At 42.1% G+C, this 22,000-nt stretch overlaps 2 protein-coding genes across 5 annotated transcripts in view; one reads left to right on the top strand and one right to left on the bottom strand.

The window, feature by feature from the left end:
• Positions 1 to 6,882: 6,882 nt before the first annotated feature.
• On the top strand, positions 6,883 to 17,808 carry ncln (nicalin). Of its 4 annotated transcripts, none has more exons than XM_034582054.1 (15): positions 6,883 to 7,188; positions 7,824 to 8,014; positions 8,722 to 8,866; positions 9,025 to 9,119; positions 10,916 to 10,996; positions 11,211 to 11,314; positions 11,801 to 11,889; positions 12,126 to 12,265; positions 12,759 to 12,937; positions 13,288 to 13,375; positions 13,470 to 13,508; positions 14,544 to 14,707; positions 14,883 to 14,936; positions 15,232 to 15,310; positions 15,872 to 17,808. In XM_034582054.1, exons 1-15 carry the CDS (start codon positions 7,014 to 7,016, stop codon positions 15,932 to 15,934), a joined length of 1,686 nt encoding a protein of 561 aa, XP_034437945.1. In that variant the 5' UTR covers positions 6,883 to 7,013; the 3' UTR covers positions 15,935 to 17,808. The 4 variants fall into 4 exon arrangements, with proteins under 4 accessions (XP_034437945.1, XP_034437944.1, XP_034437946.1 ...); XM_034582053.1 differs by having other exon boundaries at positions 12,759 to 12,985; positions 14,547 to 14,707; positions 15,872 to 17,550; XM_034582055.1 differs by having other exon boundaries at positions 6,887 to 7,188; positions 14,547 to 14,707; positions 15,872 to 17,550.
• The window catches only part of cers1 (ceramide synthase 1), a 28,005-nt gene continuing 23,565 nt past the window's right edge, over positions 17,561 to 22,000 (bottom strand). The window contains exon 7 of the mRNA XM_034582056.1: positions 17,561 to 21,706. Coding sequence (XP_034437947.1) covers positions 21,664 to 21,706 — 43 coding nt within the window. The 3' untranslated portion in view covers positions 17,561 to 21,663. The remainder of the gene's footprint in view (positions 21,707 to 22,000) is intronic.

The following is a 22,000-nucleotide window of genomic DNA, read 5'->3' as shown; positions in this document are numbered from 1 at the left end:
GCCAGCCAATATTTATATTCATAACAAACAAAGACAGCACACAGAAGAGAGAGAGTGATATAGAATAACTCAGGCCGCGTGGCTCAGGAGGCAGATGCCACGCTGCAGCAGCCACGCTGGGATGGGCCGGCAGCAGATATTGGACTTCCCTCATAAACCTCCTCCAGCTGGCTGGATGGAGGACAACAAAGCCTTCAACAGCCCATTCAACCCTCTGCATCATCCTTACAGCAGCACGTCCAATTACAAACCAGATGTGGCCAAAGCCGTGGGATCAGGCCTTCCTGATTGGACCAGATCAACATCTCACATTTGATTCAGGTCTACATGAGAGTTTCTCTGCTTGTGTCATCCGGTTGTTTGTGTTGTCCAGTTGTGATCTCATGTCGATCGAAAAACATGTTAAATGAATAGTCTAATGTTTTGGTAAACATGCTGATTTAGTTGCTCTGTCAGGCAAAGCTAATATAAAGCTATGATAGCTGTTTTCCTCTCTTCCCACTCTTTACAGTATGAAAGCTAAGCTAACTGGCTTCTGGCTAGAAATCATTATCTGGATATAAAGATTGGACGACATGGCGCTCCAAATTACGTCATCGGTGAAAGATGGCAGTGTTTGTATCCAGGATATTTTGGCTTCATTTCTGGATAGTGTAAATACATACTATAATAAATACTCCTATGTATATTTGTATATATATATATATATATATATATATATATATATGTATATGTTCAATAGATTATATAATTTTTTTGAATCAGTGAAAGTTAGTAAACTTTCTTTCACCTTGCCTCAACCTAGTCCCCTGTACTTAAGAAAGTGAAGTCCTGCATGTCCCAGAATACCATTTAACAGTAACTGAGAAAGCAGTGTAAAGAGTTTTTCTTTCAACAGACGGTAGAGGATTGATTCCAGTACAATTTGTCTGTTTGCAAGAAGGATCATCAGACTACTGTTGGAAAAATACAGGATCAGACATTGAGCTGTAGGTACAACATGTGACACTAAACGCCGTTTTCCTGTTTCTCTCTCCCCTTCTGAACGACCTAAACCCGGCTGGCAATCAGTCAGCAATCAGGCCAATCAGGGCAGCAAACAAGCAAAACAAACAGCAGGAGGGTGAGCGATGGTCGGACGGTGCTCCTGTGGGCCCAACGTGACCTCCGGACGAGACAGCCTCATGACTAATTGGTGTTTAAGCTCAATCACAGCCTGCACACTTCCTACTCCTGTGAGCCTGTTAAATGGCTCTATTCTCTCTTTCAGCCCCCGATTCTCTCTCTCCCCCCTCGCTTTCTCGCTCTCTCGCTCTCTTTCTCTCTCTCTTTCTCTGTCTCCCTCCTGGCTCTCTAGCGCCCCACCTTCGGTCTGTCTGTCTGGGCCAGAGGGAGGCACCGTGGGAGTTTAATTGCCTCGTATTTCCACGAAGCCAAGTTCATTACATTAACAGCTCCGGCCCACGCTGCATACTTCTGACCTGCTGCAATTTGTTTTTGTATTTATTAGGCTGGCAGAGACGCCGCTTCCCGCTCAGCTGGGTGGGGGGGGGGGGGGGTGCTGTGTGAGGGAGAAGGTCAGCAGGCACAGGCGTCCATTGTGATGCACCAGCCTTGGCAGATAGAAACATGACAGGGAAGTAGAGGCGGAGAGTGGAATGGCCTGCTCGTACTGGGAGAAATCAGGGTCGCTCTAGTGGAAATGCACAGGTATGAGGTGGTGAAGGGACGATTAGTGGGGAGGTCAGGCCTGGTGTTGACTCAAGGTGTAAACTTTGAGAAAGATTTAGGAAAACCTTAGAATAAATAGTACACAATATACCAAGATAAACAAATCAATATATCCTGTTAACTATGATTAGTTATGCTTTATCATAGACAGTATTAAATAGCACAAGTTGACTTAAAGATAAAATATGTACGAATTCTTCATTAACATATCTAAAAACGACAAGACATTTGTTATTTATTTTGTTTATTTGTGTATTTTCATAATTGATAAATTCTCCAACAATGTTCAAACGAAAAGAAATGTTAGATAGATAGATAGATAGATAGACAAAAATGGACAGACAGGAAAGTATTGGCTAAGATCTGTTCCGATCATTACATTCCCAGCATGATGCAAAAAGTGGTTGCCACATTCATGGACAAGCACAGACCCATGTCTCCATTCATGACTTTCTCTCAGTCCCGCCCACTGAATTTACAGTACACACAGTACTCACAGTCGGCCCTAACACACACTCTCTCTCCCTTTCACAAGGCCGGAGTTCCCAGTTTGCCACACACGTTGCAGTGACATGCATATATGGCATTAGAGAAGCGCAGAGATTTTAGAATAAATGTTGAAGAATTCTGTGTTGCAAAAGTGCGAATCCACCACAAATCCCGTGGCGTAATAACTCCGAGACAGTGTGTACCCTTTACTCTTGTGCAACCCACTGTGACGAGGCAGTAAGAAAACCACCAACTAATCTAAGGCAGCAACACTAAACAGATGTACTCCCGAAAAGAGGAGAGGAATAAAGGCAGGAGGATTGAGAAGAGGGAGAGACAAGGATAGAGAGAGTAGAAAAAGAAGTTAACAGCAGAAGCAAGACAATAGAGAGAGCAGGAGGAGAAGCAAGAGATCGTCTGAATCCAGTGGCCAGCATGAGTGAGCGTCTCTGAAAGTGGATATGAAGGCGGATGAGCCGCGCCAACCTCCGCTGACCGCATTAACAAAACCTAATGGAACGGCTGGCTCCAAGAGGCCTCGTCATCCATTATCTGACTGTTGCCCCGCGCAACCAAATAGGTTCATGGTCTCAGTGGCTGCCGTTCAGCTGTCATACACTATGTTCTCCCTTCTTCTCTGTCTTATTTCCACCGGCCGTAATGAAAAAGATTGGTAAATCAATTGGCGGATTACGTAAAGAAGCCGGGGGGGAATATTGCCTCCACTGGGCCTGTGGCCACAAATCACTGTAAATCAGCAGGAGAGGAAAGGAAGAGAATGGTCATATTTTGTATTGAGGGGCATCTGTCATCTCTATAAACACACCCGATCTACCGTGTTGAGAGAGCAAGTGCAGTTCAAACACTAACAAATAATACTTTTATCGTACAACTTCTTTTATTCAATGAATAGCAACTATCCACTAAAACACAAAGACATTACAGCTTCTACCTTTGTCAATGTGTTGATTAGGTATCTCTTATTGATGGTTATATTGACCATTGACCAACATCATTTTTAAGTTTGTCCATTCTGGGCTACCGTACATAAGGAAGAGACCTGGTATCCAATGTAGATACAGTCTAAAAGTCTCATTCTAATTTAAGAAAAACACAACAGCTCCTACTTTTAGGTGATTATAAACTGTTTTTTTTACCTCCACAAAGGAGGTTATGTTTTCAGTTTGTTGTTTGTGTGTATGTTAGCAGGTTTACGCAAAAAACTACTGGTTGGATACCATTAAATTCAATTTGTTGCAGATCTAAATATAAATCTGGATGTGTGAATTTAAATGTGGTTTCATAAGGGGACTTTTGGGCCTTGAGGTAGGTGCTCTACTGAGTGTCACTCTAGTTCTATATAATATAGTGTTTCCACCTTCAAGGCTGTCATCAGGTAAACATCCGTGTGAACAAAACACAGGTTATATACAGACAGAACTCCATACAGGATATGATACATACATACTTACATATATACATTTTCAATATGTGCAGACAAAACACACAGCATAGTCCATAAAGGGCCATGTAATTGTTTTAACATACGCATAAAATACAAACAAAAAGAAAAAATTAAAATATATATATATAAAGCTTGTCTTTGGTTTACTTGGATGTTTGCATGATTTACACTTTAATCAAGTGCTGGTTCATATAAATTACGAGCTCAAAATAGTGGATTTAGTGTCAGGTTAAAAACACTCAGATCCTCTGACCACTCTGTCCTTATTGGCAGATCCATCCATTAAGCAGGATCTTGCTGTTTCCCAAGCCTCTGCTCATTATCCAGAGGATTATAGTGTTTTAAGGAGTGAATGACTCAGAAGACCTGCTCCACAGATCTGAACCACCATTGTGTGGGGACAGTGGTGTTAGTGTGGAGAGCTCGGTCCAAAGAGCAACTCCCTCTTACAGTACATCTTTGGTATTCTGTGATTCTGAGCCTGTCGCTGGGCGGTTTAAGCACTTTAGTGTGGCCGGTGTTTGAGCAACCTGCCAGCATGGTGAGAAAATGACAGCACCCTCTAAGAATGGGAAGGGGCGATAAACCGAAGAGGGGGGGGGAGGTTGCTTACATAGGCAAGCTACACAGAAGTTGCTTACTTTACTACGAAGCTGATCTCTCGATTAATGAGAGTGGTACTTACCCACAAACACAGTGACTGCACCTTTTGTGTGTTCGCACAGAGAGAGCGAGTGTTTTCCTGTGGCCGGGGGTCGCGACCAAAGGCTGGTCTGACTGAGGACATTCCCAGGGGCACTGGAAAGAAATGAGGACACTGAACAGCGTGTGCATTGTGTGTGTGTGTGTGTGTGTGTGTGTGTGTGTGTGTGTGTGTGTATTCGTTTTTGTTACGTCTTTAGGACTTTATCCAGTATAAACATTGACCTTGTCAGGACCTTATGGGGACCAAAGCCGGACCTAATTTTTGAGGTCCTGGTTAAGGTCCGGAGTAAGATGTGAATTGTGGTCAGGTTAAGGTTAGAGTTAGGTCTGATGTGGTCCTGGTTAAGGATACGGTTTTGGTTAGGCTGTCCACAATATATGGAAGTCAATGCAGTCCTAATAAGGTCCTTGTGGGGACAAAAATCAAGTATTAGTAAACCATAAAGCTTGAAGACATGTGTTAAGGGTTAGGTTAAGTAGTAACTGTTAAGGCTAGAGTAAGTCTCCAGGAAATCAATGTAAGACAAAGTTAAGTACTGTTAAGTCATGGAGACACTGTGCGTGTGTGTGTGTGTATGTGTTTGTGTGTGTCACGTTTTCTGAGGATGTTTTTTGATAAAGTGACCACATGTGTTTTTTCGTGAGCCACCGTGTTGATCCTGTGATGACAGGATGTCATGAATTTTGAGGAATTAGATTCATGTGACATGACTCACGCACATCGGGCACAAGGACGTTACTTTCCTCTTGAAACAAGTGTTCTTTTCTACTTTTGTCTTTATGTTGAGCAGCGGCCATGTTTTCCTCAGACCAGACCGTGAGTCATCTGCAAACGCTAATTCCTCAGTAATGTGAACTCATTACAGTGAGTCTCAACGTCCACGCTAAATTGGTTTTATGCATTGTGTGCTGCTCAACCCCTCACCAGCCTGGGCATGGATTACTCATACAACAGGAAATAATGACGCCAAGGTCCATTAAGTAGGATGGCAGGACATCATATCAGCATTAATCTCCCACTTAGCAGAGCAGCCCCAGGAGAGAGTGACAGGGATGGAGGAGATGAGAGAGAGAGACCATGATTTTATGCTCTTCCCAGATGGACTCTGGCTTTTTATTTGTATTAATATCATTTGCCTTTCATTTTTGACTGTACATACATTTGAGCAGAGGATGTGAAACAAGCTGATCCCAGGCGAAAGTACCATTTTCATATCCCCTCACCTATTTGTCTAAAACCAATAAATGTGCACATTAATGGATGGATAGAAGAAGAAGAGCCTTTTGGATCTCTTTGTAATCCTGTTACCTTTCCCTTAAAGTGATTGAGTGAAATGATTTAATTTGATTGGATGTGTTATCTACATGCCCAAAAGTGCAAGATGAGTCAGCAAGAATATGTTACAGGAGGAGAACAAGAGCGGATTTTATTTATATTTATTTATCAACTCAAAATGTTCTTTTGACACTTAATTGACATATGCCGAGATACAGCAGGACACTTATGGCCAAAAGAAACAGATGGAAAATTGTCTAAAATACCAAATTTGGTAAAAAGCACCCCTTCTCTTTTTAGAGATTAAATCTCTTTGTTCAAGGTCCCTGCCAAAACAATTTAATAACATAAAATGCATTTTATATTTCTCTGTGTCATGCAGAGCCAAAACTCTGACTTGTGCCTCAAGTGTAAATATCCCAAAAATATATTGATTATCAAAATAATTGCAGATAAATTTCTCTTAGTTAGAACTAAACTTTAAACATATGAAATACACTTTATGTTAAATAATACATTTCAGCATCAAAATAGGCCATGAAGGCCTCGTGATCAAGTCCTGATTATGGTCCTGTCGGTGCTTCATCATCATGTGATTGTATATATGAAAAAGAAGCTGAATTTATTGGATGCATTTTGCTTTACATGAGAAGAATATCAATTTTAAGTATAACTAACCAAAATCTGATGCATTATCATAAACATCATTATCATATAACCCAATTCTATAGTTGTACGAAACAATGGATTAACTCTGAGCCAAATCATGGACACTTAAAATCCTAAAACTATGAAAACACTATGTAACTATTAATATTTCAATAATGATTACAATTAGCTTTATTATAATAATAATAATAATAATAATAATAATAATAATAATAGCATGTTATTGGTATTATTATTTTGTTTACTTTATATTTAGGGATAATCTAATTTTATTTTATTGAAGTCCATAGTCTCAGATATGTGGTGTACTGCGCCATCTAGTGGCAATAACTACTCCATGCCTCTACATTTGTAGCTGTCCTTCAAGATCCCTGAAGGACCGTTGATTATTCAGCTTGGAAATATTTAATTATCAGATTAATGTTATAAGTAAACACTTTATTCCAAACATAATTAAAACCTAAATGAAGTATTATATGAAACTAGTGATACTGTTGATTTTGTTGTGGTCTCAGTCCAGAGATAGAGGCGCTCCCGTCATTTGCCTGATCACAATCCCGTAGCAGAGGCTCCGGTAGGTTAGCTTGAGCTCGTCCCCGGTTGTCGTGTGTGTGAGAAAGCGGTGACAGCTGAAAACAGAGTTCCATCCCGGCTCGTGCACTCAACAGAATCGCAAACATGTTCGAGGAGGCGAGTGAAGTGTTCGACAACATGTTCAAATCATCGTTTCCCCTCACCTTCATCGTGTTTATCCCCGCGGTGCTCATCCTGGTGGCACCACTCCCGGCCGAGGCGGCACATGAGTTCACGGTGTACCGCATGCAGCAGTACGACCTGCAGGGACAGCCTTACGGTGAGTCGGGCGCTTCTCCGGTTCGTCACCCGGGAATGAATGTTCGCGTCACTGCGGCCACTCGGTCCGTGGGTCGGTCCGTCTCCCCACGGCTCTGTGCAGCCTCCGTGCATGACAGCACGCAGGGGTCGCTACTGCTAACTAGCTGCTAATGCTAAAGCTTAGCATCATTCGCACCATGACCTGGAATGGAAATCTGTGTGCAAATGCTAAAGTGTGTGTCCCCTCATTAAAACTGTGGCTGCACGTGATGATTCACCATTAGCTTAGCAACACTGAAAAATCCAAGTTACACAGGGTAGTGACAAAATATAGGTCAACTAATATGATCCCTCCTCTTCCGCTAAGGTTTTACTGGGATGGCAGGATATGATTCTTAATCACATCTTAAGTTCAAATACTGTGTAAGTGTGAGAGCAGGTGAAGGTGAAGTTTCCTCTTTTTCTCCAGTGTTTGTGATGATAGTCATTGGAAGCTGCCAAACCTGACAAATAGGTCACCTATTCCACACATCCTGTGTTGACCTTTGTCTCAGTGGGACACGGTCTGTTGTGTTACTCCTCGCCTGGTCCTCTTGACATAAAGACAGGAGTCCATGTATGAAGTGTGATGATTAATGGCCGTGTTGTCCCCAGGTACCAGGAACGCCATCCTGAACACCGAGGCTCGTACTGTGGAGGCAGAGGTACTAAGTCGTCGCTGTGTTATCATGCGACTGGCGGACTTCTCCTACGACAAGTATCAGAAAGCCCTGCGCCAGTCGGCGGGGGCTGTGGTCATCACGCTGCCCAAGAACATGTCTGCTATGCCCCAGGACATAGTGCAGGTACTAACACACACACACACACCATTGTCACAAATACAACTTTTCTTTCGCCTTCAACTGATTCCACTCAGTGGTGTTGTGAACTAACTATGAAGCCTTTCTCCTCTCTATCTTCAAAAGAAAGTCACGCTGGTGTTGAGGGCAAACTGTGCAAAACATTTGTTGATTTGATCCACACATTCAGCTAAAGAAGACAAAAAATATAGATATCCCTGTTTTAGTGTGCCAGCCTTCCTTGGTACTAATATGTTTTTGTTTTAAAGCTAAAATGATGTCTGTCCACATGAGCATTTTAGCTTTGCACTAACGTATATGAGGTATGTGGGTTATACGTGACCACACGCATTCACCGGGCAAGGGCCTGCCAGTGTGAACAGGAAGCAGATTTTCTACCCTGCAGCCGATTGCATACTTACAGAAAATACTATGAACGAGAAACAACAATGGTTAAAAGTAACACATGGGATTTCCTTCCAGCATTCCTTGTTTGATTGCTGAGATTTAGCATTAACTCAGTGAAGATAACTGCATAAGCTGCAACTAATTCGACTTCACACTATGAGTGGGACCATTACTCCCTCTGGAAAGCAGCAGTAGCAGATGTTTAAAGCATTTATTTTGTTAAGTGTCTTTTGACTTTAACTAATGTCTTTAATATGTGTCTTGTGTTGTTAAACGTGATGTTCCCATCTGTTCAACCTCTGTAGCAGTTTATGGAGCTGGAGCCAGAGATGTTAGCGACTGAGACCATCGTCCCCGTGTACTTTGCCATGGAGGACGATGAGCTGCTGTCCATCTACACCCAGACCCTGACATCATCCTCCTCACAGGGCTCTTTGTCAGCTGCTGAAGGTGAAACTCATCCCACTCCAGACTGCACCTGCTGGTGTGATCTGTTTGTTTGTATTGTACTCACCAAACCAACTGTAACACACCCTAACCCTCTCACAATGTATGAGTGGATAGCACACAGATCAGTGATGAATTTCCTTTTACTCTGTTTTCTGCAGTGCTGCTGCACACGGCCACAGCAAACGGCTTCCAGATGGTCACCAGTGGAGCTCAGAGCAAAGCAGTCAATGACTGGGCCATCACCAGTTTAGAGGTGAGAGACTCAGCATGCGAGCAGAAAGGCTTTCCAATGTGTCAGTCATTCCATAAACCTGTCAGTGTACTCAGGCTTTCATTATTTAGCCCATGTCTGTGGGGCTTCAAAAGTTTTTTCTCCAATTTGCCAATTTATAATAGTTTAAATATATAAATATAGTTTGCACATGCAATTCTTTACAGATAGGTGTCCTCATTTGCCAGACAGTGGAGTGGTTGTTGTTCACTTTTTATTAGATAGGAGATCTGGTTTTAGTAAATTGTTTTTATAAATATGTGACTGGTGTTTGTTCAGGTGCAGTTGTCACTCTCTACTAGCCCCAGGTTGTGTCTCTCCTGTATCAACATTAACAGCTTTGTATATGATTCCCCAAAGAAAAAATACCACAACGTCGTTTCACAAGATGGGAGTATTTCCTTAATCCTTTAAAACCCCTTTTCTCAAGTTGGATGTTTTAGAGAAGAGTAAAAAGTCTCTGCGATGTAATGGTAAAAGCATTAAAGCACAAACTTGTTCGAGGTCTCCTCCTGATGTCAAGGAAAATAGTTTTAATTGGGTCATTAATAGACCTTTTAAACTTGTATCGTGGCAATGTGCCGCTAATACTTCAAATAAGCAAACATCCACTTTTGAGGTGGAGGTAGAGAGTCTCCTGGTACCCTTAGCTGTAACAGGCTTTGGGAATCTAGTGTGTGCTACCTGCTGCAGTAGCTTAGAGCCCATTGTGTGTTTTTCTCTATGTGGGTGGGCTTAAACTCCTGAACAAAAACTGCTGTGTTTACTAAAAGCCTGAGGGTTTTAAGTCAAAGATGAATTTGATCAGAGAGGCTCACTGCGGCAATTTTATTCAGTATTTATTCAGTTTCTCTTTGTCACATGGAGATGAATTAACACAAAAACTGACACATTCTGTTGCCTGGTTAGTTCTATGCTTTGATTTAAATTTTCCTCTCATATTTTTAGTTGTCAAGATTAAAATTGAATTAATATTTTAATGCAACACCTATTTTGCTCAATGTGAGACCATAGACCTGTACTATGAAAAGAGTTGAACCTACTCTGATTGAACTCAGTTAACAAAGGAAGTCTGTGATTGACAACACTGATCAGTTCACCCTCATTGCTATTGTTGACACGAAGTGGAAAACAAGTGGGATATATTTAAATATAGAATTTTTTTTTAAAAAGTACTGATCAGAGCCATGAATTCTGTATCTATATATTCAGAAAGACACACACATTCATTTGAAGAGAATTCTATTTATTTACATGTTTACATTGCACATACAATACATGACAACATATGCACAAAAGAGAGGTGGGGGTGAAGTATACCTCAGGGATTTCGTAGTACGGGTAAAACGTAAAGTTGCGTTTTTACCCTGCTTCGTAGTTCAGGCCTGTGACGTCATGCTTCATCTTTCTTTTTATCCAGACTCGATAAGGCTTGATTGCTTCAGTCCTTTTTTGATATCATGAAAGGAAGTGAATGGCATCACTCATTGTTTTAAGTGAAACTGTTTGAGTCAGTAAGCACAAAATAAAGCAGCACAAGTGTTGGTTCAGCGGTTTCTAATTTGAGATGTGTGTTTAAAACCAGAAGTAGAAAGTGGTTTAGTCACACTGCAGGGGATTAGCAGGTCTTAGGTCTGTGGTCAGGAGGTCGACTGTGACTCACTTCACCTCTGCACAGCCACACTCCCTGACACTTGAATACACACAGTTGCGTTTGCGTTGCTAAATTCAATGCAACACATTTTCAGTTTCTGATCTGTTCTTATGATTTCCACCAGGGTCGTTTGGCTGGAGTCGGAGGAGAGGACCTGCCCACTATCGTGGTGGTGTCTCACTACGACTCGTTTGGTGTTGCTCCAGTATGTTCACTGCTTCTTCTCTCAAATCCTCCTTCATACCTTTTAAACATTCAGGGAAATTAGCTACAGAAATACTTTGTCTGCAAATCTCTGTAGGATTTGGTTAAATTTAGCTCAAATTAATACAATAATATTTCAGGAAGCAACACAGTAATGTCAGTAAATAGAGAGCAGGCCAGAAAAGTAATGTGACTCTGTTTGGCGTTGTGTCCAGTGGCTGTCGTACGGCGCCGACTCGAACGGTAGCGGAGTGTCCATGTTACTAGAGCTGGCTCGTCTCTTCTCGAAACTCTACACCTACAAGAGGACACACGCTGGGTGAGAAACGACAGAGACTTACACATTCAGATTGTTTTGTAGATCATTTTGTGTCTCCTTTAAACTGTTAAACCTGCATTAAATAAAAAGCAGAACAACATATTGTTTTACACCGTCATGTAGCTGTGTGCTGCAAACTCACTTAGTGCATTTTATATATGATGAAACAGTAGTAGTAGTAGTATCGATTTCCCAGTGTTCCGTCTTAACACAAGTCTATTTGTTACACTGTTTTTGAGAACCATATTGACCTTTAGCTGAGCAATGTGCTCGCTGTAAGAATCACATCTGACTGTTAAACACAGAAAGTGCTCAGGAGTAATAACATTTTGATGTCTGAATGTACTTTACAGCAGCTGAACGTGGTTAGAAAAGGAGGAATGGATTTTACTATAAAAGCACCCCTCACGACAGTTATCTCCTCATATCACACATCCTCCTTCATCCACTTTTGATGGACTCATTTGTGAATCCTGTTGTTTTCAGGTACAACCTGCTGTTCTTCGTGTCGGGTGGAGGCAAGTTTAATTACCAGGGAACAAAACGTTGGCTGGAGGAGAATTTGGACCACACAGGTAACATCCAGCATCTTTAACACAGAACTTATAAACAAGTAAAGAACAGATTAAAATGACACCATGACTATCATGCACTGTGCTCTATGTGCCAGTTTGATAAAAGTAGTAGTCCTAGTTTTTTCTCTATATATGCTTTGATATTTCTGTGTTTGAACATGTCGCGTAGCCGTCTTCACAAATATATATTTACTAACACTCTCTACTGTTGCACCTCTCCCTCTGTTTGGCCACAGACTCCAGTCTGCTGCAGGACAACGTGGCCTTCGTGTTGTGTCTGGACACTCTGGGGAACGGAGACTCTATGCACCTCCATGTGTCCAAACCTCCTAAAGAGGGAACTCCACAGTATTCTCTGCTCAAAGAGCTGGAGACGGTAAGAATGATGCTGCTTGATACACTAAAAAATTAAATAACTAGACATTTATTTCTTGCTAGATCCTAATCTTTTGGTGGCATATAAGAGTGCTGTTATTAGGGAGTAAAAATAGCTTGATTATATATATTGAAAAGAAATTCACATCCTAAGATGACATTATCAAACCCTCATGAAAACAAATAGCTCTTTAAGATTGATGTTTTACAGTTAAACTCTAAACTTTATTGTAAATAAGTTTAAATAAAAACACAAATACAATCAAATATATAAAACTCAAATTATGAAAATATGTTCATACATTTCTTTTTCTTCTGGTAAATTCAAGTTTTCATGTTGGAGCATATCAGCAAACTTAAACCCTGACACCAATATGTCTGTGAACAGCTCATATCTTCTTCATATCTATCTACCTTCATTTTTAAGCCTGTAGAAAAGTCTCAGGAAACTGACGCAGCGGCGGCCGTCCTCTGTCCCCCTCTCTTCCTCCCAGGTGGTGAGCAGTCAGTACCCGGAGGTCAAGTTCTCCATGGTCCACAAGAAAATCAACCTGGCCGACGACATGCTGGCCTGGGAGCACGAGCGCTTCGGGATCCGCCGGCTGCCGGCCTTCACTCTGTCGCACCTGGCCTCGCACCGCCTGGCTGAGCGCTCCAGCATCATGGACTCGCGGTCAGTGTCTCCCTCCTCTCGCCACGGAGCGGGAGAAACCCCGGCTGGGTGGGTTCATATCTGCAATTTCCATTTCCAGTTTCCATTCTAGCGGTCTTACTTCATATGGTTGTCACTTTCATGACAAACTGAAGTGTTCTAGGTGCCGGTTTTTTTTACTTCTCTTAATCCTCTTTACTTCTTTTATCTGGGGTTCTTTTACTCTTCAGTTTCCTGGGTGGCTCTGGGTGCTCTGGGATCAGTCTCTCCTCTGTGACTTGTTTTGCAGGCTTTGTGGTTTCTCCTCTGATGTTTTGTGGAGTTTTTCCTATTTCTCTAACTGTCAGCAAACATGTGATTGTGTCTTCCAGGCCACACGTCGATGTAAATAAACTTGGCAGGAACACCAAGGTGGTAGCAGAAGCACTGGCCAGGGTCATCTACAACCTCACAGAGAAGGTATGAATGAATGATGAGAAAATATATGGGGGGGAACAGTAAAAGCTTTGTCTTTTTCCTGCCTGTGATGTGATATTTATGTTCTGCTGCTCAGGGGGCTCCTGGAGACCTGCAGATCTTCACTGAACAAATGGTAAGTCATTAAATTTACATTCACTGTAAGAGTTGCAGTGATGCAGGTAAACCCTTTGGCAGGGGAACTTTTTCAGGTTATTGCATCATTTTAAAGTTTAACTGTGTGGTGTAACAGGAACAAAACGGATTTCATGAACAATGACGGGCAGTGACTGTATGTTGTGATTTGGCAATACACAATAAAACTGGATTTAATGTAATAGATTCATCCATGACAGCTGTTTAATCTGAATACAGCGGAGTTGAAAGCAGGTTCACTCTGCCTGTGTCATGTGTGTATCCTGTATATCAATATGCAAGATGTCCCTGCATGAAAGCAACACTATTCAAATTTGCAGCCATATAATCGCAGCTGACTTACAGTTGCAGTTTCAGGTGTCAGAATCAGGCCCAGCAAGTTATAGTTATTTCGAACTGTCAGTTAAAAAACAGTTTATCTCCAATATTCAGCGAGGAAACTTATCAAGAATTCTAACTCTGTTAATTAGTGCTTTATTTCACAGAGTAGGACTACGCAGTCAGAGTGACAAGCTTAGTTTTTTAAATAAATGAAAACCACTTAATAGCTCGGACTCGGAGCCCAACAGAGTAAATCAACATGTGCGGCTGCAGAGGGCGCTGTTGCTCTATAAGAGTAACATTGTGTTGCTTTAAAATGAAACCGACATTTACTCAAATGGTGCAATAGACAAGTAGCTGTACCTGCCAATACTGGAAACTCCTGATGAGGCTCTTATGTAAGCACAGACTTAACACATCTCTACAAGAAAAAAAACATTGGTAACCATTGGCCGCTTTTTTTTCAGGTCATAACTTGTGTTGCTGTTCCAAATATTAAGAATATTTTTCAGTAAAACTAAAATCTAAAAGCAAGCAGGTCATGTTGCTTAGAAACATGGGTATTGCTTAATGTAATGATTACCTCCAGTTTGTATTTCACTATAGTGTTTTCCATCACAGGCTGGTGGTGAATCTCTCTGCCTGTACCGTGTTCATATTGTGTGATATAATAATTTGGCGTGTGCCACACCAGCAGGTTCAGGAGGAGCAGTTATCGGCAGTGGTGGACTGGCTCACAGCGCAGCCACGTGCCGCTCAGCTGCTGGACAAAGACAGCAGCGTGGTGTCCACCCTGGAGTATCACCTCGGGCGTTACCTCAAGGACGTCAAGAGACACTATGTCAAAGCTGACAAAAGGTAAACACGAGGGTGGGGGTGAACAGGAAACACTGATGCACACTGGCTTAGGGTTTTAAATGTAGGTCACAGCAGTAAATGTGGATCGTCAAGAAATAAAATTCATATTTGTACATTTTGATCCGTTTTCTGCTCTTGATGTTAAAGTGACAGTTCTGATCTTTCTCCTCCTCAGGGATCCAGAGTTTGTTTTCTATGACCAGCTCAAACAAACGATGAATGCTTACAGGTAAACTTTAATCAGCTCCTCCTCCTCCTCCTCCTATCCCTCCATAATCTTTTACTGCAGCTCATACTGATTTACTGTCGCTCGGTAAAAGCTCTCCAGCTCTCGGCTATCTGGAACATCAGGAGTCTGTCTCGTTGGGTTTCAATTAATCCTCAGATAACTGCATTTTTTACATTTTAGTCCTTACTGAAAAACAGCCATCACATAACGAGCGATCGTTACTTACTATCTTTCTCTTTTAATACTCACTGTTTAACGCTCCATCTCTCTGCTGCTGCTGTTCTCTCTCCCTCAGAGTGAAGCCTGCTATCTTTGACCTGCTGCTGGCTGTCTGCATCGCAGCCTACTTAGGGGTGATGTACCTCGCCATCCAGGTGAGTCACTGTTCATGCAGGAGTCTGTAGCTCCTCTCCAACACGCATCATGTTACATACATGCATGTCACCCTCGATCACTTCTGTAAAGCATAGAACGTGTCTTAAAATACTGGGAGGGAAGTTTTCTGGAAGCTGGTGAAAGGAGAACTCAGGCAGCAGCTGGTGTCTTATGCAGAAGGTTTTAATGTAGACTTGATGTATCAGGGAGACCAGAAGGTGGAACAATATACCAATGCTAATATAGTTACATGAGCAGTTGTCACCCCCAAGTCTGAAGATATCTCCCACAGCCTCCCAGTATATCTCCCTCTGATTGCGTCACCCATTCTAACAGCACATCCATGAATGGCTAGAATTGCTGTCACTCTCTATGTTACATGTAGGTATTTTCTTGATGTTCCTGTTCTTGACTACATCCCTACATGAACAACACAGGATGCTGAAATTGTTTCACAAGCAACGTTTGTAAAGAGTTTATAAATGTGCTGGTGTGTTGTGGGCCTGTCTTCTCTGGCACATGAACTGAACAGCGTCTCTTGTCTTGTCGTCTCTGAACAGAATTTCGGAATCCTCTACAGCGTCGTCCGCAGAATCACTCAACCCAAGGCGAAGGTCCACTAATCCAACACACACCCACCTCTTTCCTGTTCCTGACCCCCCCCCCTGTCTGATACATGAAACTCAAGCCAGTAAGAACACAGACGCTGGGCCGAGCTGCAGTTCTCGCAGCGGTTTCCCAACCAGCAGAATCACTTCCACGTCCTTAATCCTGATCCACAAACTATGATGTCAGATCCTGTCCTGCTGCCAACTTAATCCCTTTTCTGTTTTAAGGACCAGAATAATCAGGAATCATTCTTCTCTCCACAGATGTCTCGTCTTTCTTTTCTGGTAACACCAAGCGTTGGAAATATTCCACTATTTGACTCTTGTTCGATTAAAAATCATGTGTTCGCACCTCAGAGGTGTACGATGCCATGAAGTGAGATTTTGTGACGCTACCATACGAGGTCAAGTTGCATGTTTACTCAGCGACTGGAGGGAAAATGTCAGAGTTTAGCCCAGAATTGATTTTGTTCAGAGACGTGTTGACCAACCACATTTTTTTAAAGGACAAGACAATTCTCCAAGTTATTAATTCCTGCAGAGACCGCCTGTTTCCCCGTGTTTTTTTACATCGATTGATTGATCTCCTGCTTCCACATCTCTTCATAGTCAATAAGGACATGAGGATCGCGTCACTAAGAATGTAGATCTAGGTCTGCGAGTGCTGCAATGAGCAGACGAGAACATGACTCCGAAAATACAAGTTTACGGAAAAGACAAGTTGTCTAAATAAAATGTGAAGTAGGATTTATTTAATCTTGATGGTAGTGAGTAAATTAAAATTAAAATAAAGCTGAATGGGAAAGAAAATCATTTTCAAATAATTGTGTATGACACTTCCCTTTTCTCCCCATTTAATATATAGAAATGTAATAACAGATTCTTTTTTGCGTCGCCTTTTTTCCAGGTTTATTTCTCTGTTGCTGTGATTTCATGGTTCTTTTTTTACTTTTTTTTATCCTGATTTGATAAAAAAAAGAAATAATGCTGAAGCTCTCATCTCAATGCTCCTGTTCCAAAAGGTCACACACAACAATCATGGTTTCTTGTCTAATCGGAGCCGGTGGGAGTCGACGAGATAAAACTTCTCCCTTTACTCCTTTTTTATCAGTAGAAATCATGTCTTACGCTGACTGAAGCAAAAACAAGCTGACTCAATCGGAAGGTTTTTTAAAGCTGTGTTAAGATGGTGGTTGAGCCAGAGCTGCAGTATTTATACATCAGTGTCTTAAAATGTTGGATTAAATTGGATCAATGACCTTAAACACATCCAGATATTAAGTTGTCACTTCAACGATATCTTTGTATCTGTTTCCTTGATCTTTCTGCCCTCCTCTTGCCTTGTGTGTTATGGGTTTTTTTTTTCACCGTTTTGTATTTTCCATGTGTTACTGCATGACCTGTATCACCCCCCCTCCCCGGCAACAGAGAGTGACTGTGTATTCACCAACATGAGGGAAATACTGTGTGGTACATGTGAGTTTTTAATTTATTGAAGCAGTTTTCATGTGTGCACTGAGATGAACTCTGCTCTGAACTCGTGTTTCACCTCATCCACGATTCTTGATCCGTGCGATGGAAACGATATCAGTTGTGATTTCAAATAAACGATGAGAAAGGAAAAGTCATGAGAAACGCATGTCCTTGTTTTAATGACACGTTTTATTTTATGGGAGAGGAGCAAAAGTGAAAGTAAAACATTTTCTTGAATGGTATTAAAACTGTATTACAAAAGAGCAAGTCTTCATCAAGTGGTCAGATTTTAGAAAGTGATCAGATTTGTAGAACAGTTGGGGAAAAAAACAAACGGGGCAATTCATAGTTTACACTTTTGTTGAAATAATTAAAATACACTTGATTTAAATTCTGATTCAAACCAGAAATTCCTTTAAAAAAAATTCCCAAATTCCCCCCTTCCCTTTTTTTCTTCTAATTTAGCTCTACTAATGAACAATAAAAACAATACTAATAAATTACAGTGCAATTTATAAGAACCACCTGCAGGGCTTTTCTGCAGACCGCCGCTCTCTACAAGCTTTTCCTCTTCACTCGTCACCAGCTCCCACAAACACTCGCCTCGTTATTTAGGGGGACGATTTGGCACAATCATGCAGATGCTTTGTGTCGTGATGACATGACGCCTGTGAGTCAGTTCAGACAGCTCCCGTTACATTTACTACAAAAACATCCAACACAGCCTCTATGATACAGTGTCTCTGTCAGAGCTGCTGCCTTAGGTCTGTCCCCACTGATCTTCCCTGTGCTGATGTTGGAGGAAGGTCGGAGCCGAGACTCCAGCTGCATCTCAAACGTGCTGCAGACCTGAGGAGGTTGTTTTCACCCCTCTCGGTTTGTCAGCAGAATTCTTAATAACTACTGAGCGGATTTCCAGGAAAGTAGATGGAGTGATTGGACGTTGGCCAAAAGAAAGCCATTAAATTTTGGAGTGGATCCTTTTTTTTGTTGATGCTTTCACCAATTTCCCAGGAAACTGCATCGATTTTGACGAAACGTAAATTAGCGTGCTGTGGCTGTATCCCTCCTCCAAACAGTGCAGTTTGTCTACATACAGTTTTTTCCACTCACATAAGATCACAGTGACCTTAGACCACTCGAATCTAATCGGTTCATCTTTGATTTCACTTCCACACGCTGTTCACGTACGTGCATTGTCTCAACCTGAAAACACAATGCCTTAAGGGAATTGATGTCCGTGAGTGAGTACTTTGGTGATTGAATTTAAGGGGACTGTTAAATCTGTCCCACGTGAGTAGTCTGACAGAACTGAGCTTCACAGGCGACATGTGTCCAACAGCGTAAACCAAAGATGTGTAAGTGAAGTGTGAGCCAATGTTGTATCAAACATTGAAACAAGAATCAGCCAAATCAGATCAGAAAGGAAAAATAAAGTGACTTTCTCTCAATCTTCATTCAGTTTTGGACAGTTCCATCAGTTGTGGGTGTAGCAGTCAGGAGTGGGCAATATGGGTAAAACCCTCATCAGAATATACGTCATTTCATGTGCTGACATTTATACACAGGGTGATATCACAGCTCGTATACAGGTGTGTCAGAAAATCATCTCGCGAAGGAACAAAGTAAATTTTTAAAAAATGAATTAAAACAGTTTTTTTGCCAGAAAACATGTAATAGATTCAAAATATTGTTCTGAATACACCCAGAGATGTTTAGAGTACAGTTAGCAGGATATTAATGATAAAACTAAATCCCAGATTTAGGTGGTGGTGAATAGGTAAGTCATCATATCGCCCACCCCTCATCGCTCACACGTCACAGCACTGTTTGTAGTTTGACACAGCGGAAGAGCGGTGGAGAAACTGAAGAGGCACCTTCTGCACTTAGTACCAGACCAGATGCACCTAGTCCAGATCACAGGCCTCTGTGGGCGTCATCCCACCCGTCCGTCATCCACTATCACATAATAACCAAAACAATAAATCAACAAACTATCATACTCTAGTCTCACAGTTGAGCAGGCAGGACGCCGGAGGTCACTTCCTGTCGGAACACCACGCCGGTAAAAACCAGTCGGACACCGAGTGTCTGATATATTACACACGCAGCGACATGTCTGATAAAGCATGTCCCTTACAGTACACATGTGTAATGACTACAGTAAAATGAGTGTGAGCCAGCATTTCGATTAAAAAAGACGAGATTGTGAAACTAAATCCAGGTGTTTGTTGTGTATGATGAACGTCTCCCTGGTCCCTGGAAATGATCTGATCTGAGCAGAACGTCACTGACACAGCAGAAAAACAACAACTGGATTACAGACAGTGCTCTCAGAGAAACAAATTAAAACAGCAGCAATTCCAAAAATAAATCAACAAGTATAACCTGAACTACAGCGACAATAATAATAATAATAATAGTGACAGCTGAAAAACTTGTTTCAACACCTCAAATAGCCGAGGGGAGAATTGTGGAAGACGAACAGATAAACCGGGAAAAAAAAGAAAAAAAAAAGGACGGACGCTTTCGGACAGACGACATCTGCGGCCTGATCCAGCAGCACAAGCAGCTGTTCATCCAAACAAGAGCTTGAATTTGATCGAGAAGGTAAGAAGAGTAGAAATATCCCTTATTTTCTACAGGTGCAGCAGCTGCTCCCACTGAACACACGTGGGGTAGAGCAGCGGGACCCACAGAGGACGGTCAAAATGAAATAGTTCCCTTTCACTTCACTTCAACGTGTTCGAAGGCATCAAACATCCTCCCATGTGCAGGATTTAGCTCAAAGATTCACATTTCAATGCCGGACGAAGGTTTCTTTGTGGGTCTGCGGACGTCACGTGTGTTCAGTGGTCGCGGCTGTTCACCGTTCAGGAAGAATTTCAGACACTTATAAAGACATTTGATTACACAGTTAGATGATTTTTTTTTTCTTCAATGTTTGTTTGTAAGACAATTTCATAGCAATTTTTTTTTAAATCATTCCGATATCATGCATTCCTAAATACCATAACGTGTGCATACATGACGTTTTATTTCATAATTTATCTTAAAAACAAGTTCTGGGCTGTTGTTCCCTATGTCCTCGGACCCCCCCGATCGATGTGAACCGGTTGGAGCGTGATTCAATTCCACAAATTAAAAACCATGAGGGTGACACTTAAGACCCAGTCAATCAATTCCAGCAATTGGCTGTCATTAAAGCAGCGTTCAGCTTGAATGCCTTCATGTCAGTGCAGCAGCAGATACGCTGGGGGAAAGACGAGGAAATAAAAATAATAATAAAAGGGTTTTTTTTCTTCTGTACAGGAATGAACGAGTAAATATTCCCATCGATTGTTGATCATCAGTACAAGAGACAAACTGAGAGGTGAAATGTTGTGGATTTAAAAGACTCGGCTGCTCCTCCGCATCCTGAAACACACACACACACACCCACACACACACACACACACACACACACCCACACACCCACACACACACACACCCACACACCTATGTGGCTTTTCCATTCACACTAATGGATGCAGGGAGGGGGAGCAGAGCTGTGCCGTCGCCACCACTGACTTGTGCAATGATATGAGAAATCAATACATGTGGTGTAACAGCACCGGACAAGCTCTCCAGCATCACAGCCGACATAAAGACAGCTCCCATGAGAATGTGATGTTTCCCTCTGGTTGGGTTTTTTTTTTTAGCCTCTTCTCCTTTAGACAGAGAAAGAGGGAGGACGGAGTCAGAAGAGGGAGGAGGAGGAAAGGAAGTGACGGCAAACACGTCTCAGCCCGACGGGGTCAGCGGGTCTCTTATCTGTGGGGGTTACTACAGGTGACTACAGGTCTACAGACCCACAACAGGACTACAGACCCACAACAGGACTAATCCTTTACCTGGGCTTTGTGCTGCCGTGCTGATCATGGTAATAACAGTTCAGATGACCCTGTACTACAATCACAGCCCAGCTCACACCGGTTGGTTTCTATTGAATCTAGTGAATGTTAAGTTAGCAACAATAACACAGAAAGTCACCTGAAACGACATTCATAGTGCTCTAATAAAAAAAAAAACAAGACCGAAAACTAAACAGTGATGAAGTCAAATGTTCTAAAACCGATACAAATTAAATTAAAAAAAACTCAATGCGCCCTGACTTGGTCTTCTCCTTCCCTCTTCCCTTCAGGAGCTGCGATTTGAGTGGGAGCCGTCCCACAGAGGGCGTCTTGGTTGTACTTGTAGCCTAGTTCCAGGTGGTGGCGACAGAGAGCCCATTATAGATGCTTCTCTTTGGTGACCCCGTTCTGCACGTGCTTCCTGCAGAGAGAGAGATGAGGGAGGGGTGAGGAGGAGAGAATAAGCTGGTCAGGTGGGTGAGGTGAATTAGCAGGCAGAGGGGATATCAGTGGTATTCAAGGCCAGTCCGATAAGAAGCCACATAATCACACGTCCATATGGTCAGAGCGCCTCTGATCCCATCTGCCTACAGGACGTTTATTACACAGGCTCAGAGGGAGCACTGCTCTTTCTGCATCTACACCTGCCGTCTGGAAGAGGGGAAGAGGCGACAGGGATAAACTCTCAATCTGCCCGAGTTATCAATAATTTAAA

The sequence above is a fragment of the Hippoglossus hippoglossus genome, chromosome 4, assembly GCF_009819705.1.
Source record: "Hippoglossus hippoglossus isolate fHipHip1 chromosome 4, fHipHip1.pri, whole genome shotgun sequence".
Classification (NCBI taxonomy): Eukaryota; Metazoa; Chordata; class Actinopteri; order Pleuronectiformes; family Pleuronectidae; genus Hippoglossus; species Hippoglossus hippoglossus.
Note: the sequence above shows the minus strand (reverse complement) of the source record. Positions and strands in the feature narration are given on the sequence as shown.